Genomic DNA, 5,141 nt, shown 5'->3' on the forward strand with positions numbered 1-5,141 from the left:
GAGATAGGAAAATTACTGGGGCTTGCTGGGACCATCCTAGCTCCAGGTTCAGTGAGAGACCCTGTCTTGAGGGGATAAGATAGAGAGAGACAGAGCGGGATACCCTATGTCATTCTCTGGCAGGAGGGTGCTATAAGGAAACAGAGCTTGCAAGAATCATGGCTGGGGTTCCTTCTGCTTCTTGCTTTAGTCCATCTTGTTGCTGTAATAAAGAACCCGGTGCCAAATAACTTTATAAAGAAAGAAATTCACTTAACTCATAGTTAAGTGAGATTCGGGAGCCTGATACCAGTGTTGGCTCATGGTGGGGGGCATCTGAATGGTGGAGTTATGGGAAAGCCAGAAAGTAGTTCAGAAATCAGTTTCAACAGCTTTGACTGGGAGCTTTCAGGACTCCTACTGCATTGATCTGTTTGGAGGGCAGCACCTCAATAATAAGACCTCTCTCTAAGACCTCACTCTTGAGTGTCTCAATCCCCGGCACCGCCATCTCGGGGTCCAAGTTTACAACCTAGAAATTTTCTAGAGGATGGAGCACACTCGAACAGAACTGGAGATGGACCAGAGCACTCCCCAGCATACCGGCTGCCACTGTGGAACTAAAACCTATGTGAACATAAAAGGACAGGTGGGGATTTTCAAGTTCATCCAAAGAGGAGACAAATCCGGGATACCATGGCAACTTCCCAAAGAGCCAGAGTGGAGCAGGGCGATCTGATCCACAAGGAAAAGTGAGGAGTGAAGGAAGTGGGATTTGGGCCACAGCGACCTGGTCTGATGGGCTGAGTCCAGGAAGACGGCCATGTCCACAGCCCCTCCTCTGTGCGATCTAGTCTGTAGGAATGAACTTCTGATGAAAGCCATGGGGGGTTGTGACAAAGACAAAGGCTTTGGGGATGACTGGCGGCTGTGCTCTGCTGGCCCAGCTAGAGAGCCTTTAACAGGAGAAAGGCGAATTCTTTTCAGGACTTTGAACGCAATGCAAAGAGTTTGCTCAGTTGGACCTGCACATCCAGATGGACACTTTCATTCAGGTGTGTGAGGCAGCAGGGGCCTCTGATACATAAACAGGAGCTGTGGGTGGTGTATAATCCCACAGCCATCCATACTGAAAAAAGAAAGGTAGAAAAAAAAGAGCCATCATGCTGAAACCAGAATGGCCTTCCAGACCCCAGAGGGCTTGCACCGTCGCTGTAGTGTTTGCTCCTTTGTTCCTGCATCACTGGGCACCGACCACAGTGCTGAGTCTTAGAAACACAGTACTTGGTGAGGTCCCAGGAGATCTGGTTACACAATGGCACATTCCCAGCGTGAAGGGACAGATTCGGGTTTTGTGGGACCTGAAGCTCATAGCTTTTAGAAGGCCAGTTTTCAGAATAGTACAAAGCATACAAATTCACAAATGCGAAGCTAAGTGAGCGTTTAGGACAGGAAGTCACTCCCAGGCACCTTTGTTGGAAAGGTGGTGGGCAGCCCGTGCTCAGGGAGTTTCTTTATATTGACTGCCTCGCCTCTGTTATTCTTTCCTACTTCTTAAGCTGTATGTCCTTTGAATGTTCCTTCAAGGGATGATTTTATATCATTTTCTAAAAAAAAAAATTATTGACAATTGGGATGCTTAAAGCCTGAGAGTTTTCTTGCAGACCTCCTAGTCCTGGGTTTGGTCCAATAATCAATTTCTGAGTGTGTGTGTGTGTGTGTGTGTGTGTGTGTGCATTTGGGGAAAGTTGCTCACCTATGCTTGCATATGTGGAAGCCAGAGGTCAACTTCTTCAGATGTCATCCTTAGTTGCCTCCCCCACCCCCTTTTTAAAAAAGATTTATTTATTTGTTTTATGTCTATGAGTACACTGTTGTTGTCTTCAGACACACCAGAAGAGGGCATCAGAGCCCATTATTACAGATGGTTGTGAGCCACCACATGGTTGCTGGGAATGGAACTCAGGACCTCTGGAAGAGCAGTCAGTGCTCTTAACCACTGAGCCATCTTGCCAGGCCCTGCCCTCCCCCGCCCCACCCCTTTTTTTTAAAAGAGAGAGTCTCTCACCGAACCCAGGGCGTACCATTCTGGCTAGGCTGGCTGACCAGTGGGAACTCAGGATTCCCCTGTCTTTATCCATTCTCCAAGCTATGGATTTATGGGTGCATTTGGGCATGAGGTGCAGAGGACCCACAGTCTTATGCTTGCCCAGAGCTAGATCATATCTTACCCACTGAGCTAGGTCTTCAGCCCCAATTTTGATAAGTGCTATTTTTACAAAAATCCCATCAATAAGAGAAAAAAAATGAAAGGTGGTTGGAGACATAGCTCAGCAGCAGGACACATATCTAACATGTGGAAGGTTCTGGCTTTACTCCCCAGTTTTAGGGGGGAGAAGGGGGGGAGAAAAAAAAAGAAAACAACTATATATGCTTATGCTTGTATCACTGCATTGCCAAGGGTTTTTTTTTTTTTGTTTGTTTTGTTTTGTTTTTTGTTTTGTTTTGTTTTACAATAAGGAACTTCAACTTTAGTCAAACACTGATAAGGGCTCAACAATAAATAACACATACTGTCCCTGCAGAGGACCCAGGTTTGATTCCCAGCACACGTGGCAGCTCACAACCGTCTGAAACTCTAGTTTCAGGAGACGCCCCCTTCTGACCTACACAGATCCCTGCATGCACACAGACACATATATTCACTCAGGTGCACACATGTAAAAAATAAATAAGTTAAAAAATATTGATGAGCGCTGGGCAGTGGTAGTACATGCCTTTAATCCCAGCACTTGGGAGGCAGAGGCAGGCGGATTTCTGAGTTTGAGGCCAGCCTGGTCTACAGAGTGAGTCCCAGGACAGCCAGCCAGGGCTACACAGAGAAACCCTGTCTTGAAAAACCAATATATATATGTGTGTCTGTGTGTATACATTGTACATACACACACACACACACACACACACACACATATATATATATATATATACATATATATACACATTCATATGCCTGGCATCAGGAAGGATTTTCTCTAATCTGTACTGTTTCTTTTCAGTCCCCTTACTTTTAGTGCCAGGTTCTATGGGACACATTGATGTCACAGCAGCAGTACCTCTGTCTTTGCGTCTTCATGCTGTGACACGGGGTGAATGAACACAGAGGCTTCAGAGGGACAGGAGCAGAAGTCCCTGCTCTCACGGGCACCTGGGACTGGACTCATACAAAGCTCTGCTTGTTAATCTAAACCAGCCACACCCCACCTCAGCTACCCAAGACGCTGTCTTTCCATACAACATCAGGAGGCACGGCAGAGGAGCCTCAGAAAGATGAGACAGGAGACCCTCTCTAATCCAAGCTAAGAAATTTGGACAAAAATATACATTTCTATTGCTTCATGTTGCCTGGGACGTTTCCTGGAACCTTGGCATTGAAGGTTTTCCCAAACCCACAATGGCTCTGAGCAGTCTTAACCTAAGATCATCTTACCCGAAAGTTTCACAGCTCTCCACTGCAGCCAGGAGGTGGAGATGAGTCTGAGAAGCAACCAGAGGCCACAGAAGACTGCACGCCCCAAGGATGGGAGTACATGAATACAGAGCTTGACCAATCCAGAAGGAGGCAAGGCTATGGTTAAAATGCAGGCAGACAGGGCCTCATGAGAAGGCTCCTGGGAAGATGGGTGGAGTCCAGTGATGGGCATGTGACTAATAGTTGAGGGCGGGGCTAAAGCTAGGGTAGCCTAAATGACGGATGAGTGGACTCTAAAGACCAAGGCCATGGACATAAAAACTGTGAATACAGACCTTTCAAAAGAGACCTGCCCAGTGGATAATGAGCAGAGTGTGAAGGTGAGTAGGCATCTTAGGGATTCTATTTCTGTGACAAAATACCATGACCAAAAAGCAAGTTGGGGAAGAAAGGGTTTATTCAATTTATACTTACAGATTATAGGCCATCATTGGAGGAAGTCAGGACAAGAGGTCAAGCAGGGCAGGAACCTGGAGGCAGGAGCTGATGCAGAGGCCATAGAGGGATGCTGCTTACTGGCTTGCTCCTCATGGCTTGCTCAGCCCGCTTTCTTATAGAACTCAGGACTACCAGGCCAGGAATAGGACTACACACAATAGGCTGGGCCCTCCCTGATTGATCACTAATTGAGAAAATGCATTAAAGCTGGATTTCATGGAGCCATTTCCTCTTTGATGACTCTTGCTTGTTTCAATCTAACACATAAAACCAGCCAGTACAGTGGGGGCTGGAAATAGGAAGAAAGGAGATCTAGAGACAAGAGGTCAGGACAGCCCAGGACAGACCTCCTTCCTTCCCAAGGACAGAAGTGGGGATGGGAATGGCACAGAGCCCCATTGAACATCTTCACATTTTCCCTCCACCCCCTCTCCATCAGTTAGAGAAGACAGCCATAAAGATACAGTCATGGTGGCGTGGCAACATGGTCCGCCGAGCACTACTGGATGCAGCACTTGGAGCGTGGGCCATCCAGTGCTGGTGGAGGTCAGTGCAAACCAAGATAGTGGAGCAAAAACGGCGCTTGGCACTAAAACTCTACACCTGCCAGGAATGGGCAGTGGTGAAGGTGCAGGCATATGTCCGCATGTGGCAGGCCCGCAGACGATTCCTCCAGGCACGACAAGCAGCCTGCATTATCCAGACTCACTGGCGCTGGCATGCTAGCCAAAGCCAAGGTATGATCCACAGCCGCTATGAGGTCAAAGCCAGCCGGCTGGAGCTTGACATCGAAATCCTTGTGACCTAGGGTGCTGGCAAAGCCAGGGGAGGCTGGATCTCCTTCCCAATAAAGAGACTAACTGATCACAGACTCACCCTGTGGATATTGGACCCAGAGAGAATCCAGCCCCTAACTTCAGAAAGATTCCCTGGTGTGGTATAGTGTCCTTGTCCCCTGAGACCCACCCTAGGCCACTGTTCCTAATGACATACTTAGCCAATCTTGCGCCAAAGGGACTGCAGGGTTCAGGCCCTGTCTTCACGCCTCTAGCAGCTGGACCGGGGTGGGTGGGGGGGCACCATGGAAATAAGCCTTAGGCTTCTGCAGCTCGTACCTAAACATCTCCATTCAGCATCCAGCTCCAGAGGATCTGGCTGCAGCTGGGCCAACTGGGAAAACAGGGATTCCACAGCA

At 48.1% G+C, this 5,141-nt stretch overlaps 1 protein-coding gene across 2 annotated transcripts; it reads left to right on the forward strand.

The window, feature by feature from the left end:
* Window positions 1-3,723: 3,723 nt before the first annotated feature.
* On the forward strand, window positions 3,724-4,810 carry LOC110302528 (IQ domain-containing protein F6-like). 2 transcript variants are annotated; one of them, XM_021173313.2, is made up of 2 exons: window positions 3,724-3,828; window positions 4,386-4,810. In XM_021173313.2, the coding sequence occupies exons 1-2, from the start codon at window positions 3,724-3,726 to the stop codon at window positions 4,752-4,754; spliced, it is 474 nt and encodes a 157-aa protein (XP_021028972.1). In that variant the 3' UTR covers window positions 4,755-4,810. The 2 variants fall into 2 exon arrangements, with proteins under 2 accessions (XP_021028972.1, XP_021028973.1); XM_021173314.2 differs by having other exon boundaries at window positions 3,779-3,828; window positions 4,390-4,810.
* The last annotated feature ends 331 nt before the right edge of the window (window positions 4,811-5,141 follow it).

This window comes from Mus caroli, chromosome 9 (genome assembly GCF_900094665.2).
Source record: "Mus caroli chromosome 9, CAROLI_EIJ_v1.1, whole genome shotgun sequence".
Lineage (NCBI taxonomy): Eukaryota > Metazoa > Chordata > Mammalia > Rodentia > Muridae > Mus > Mus caroli.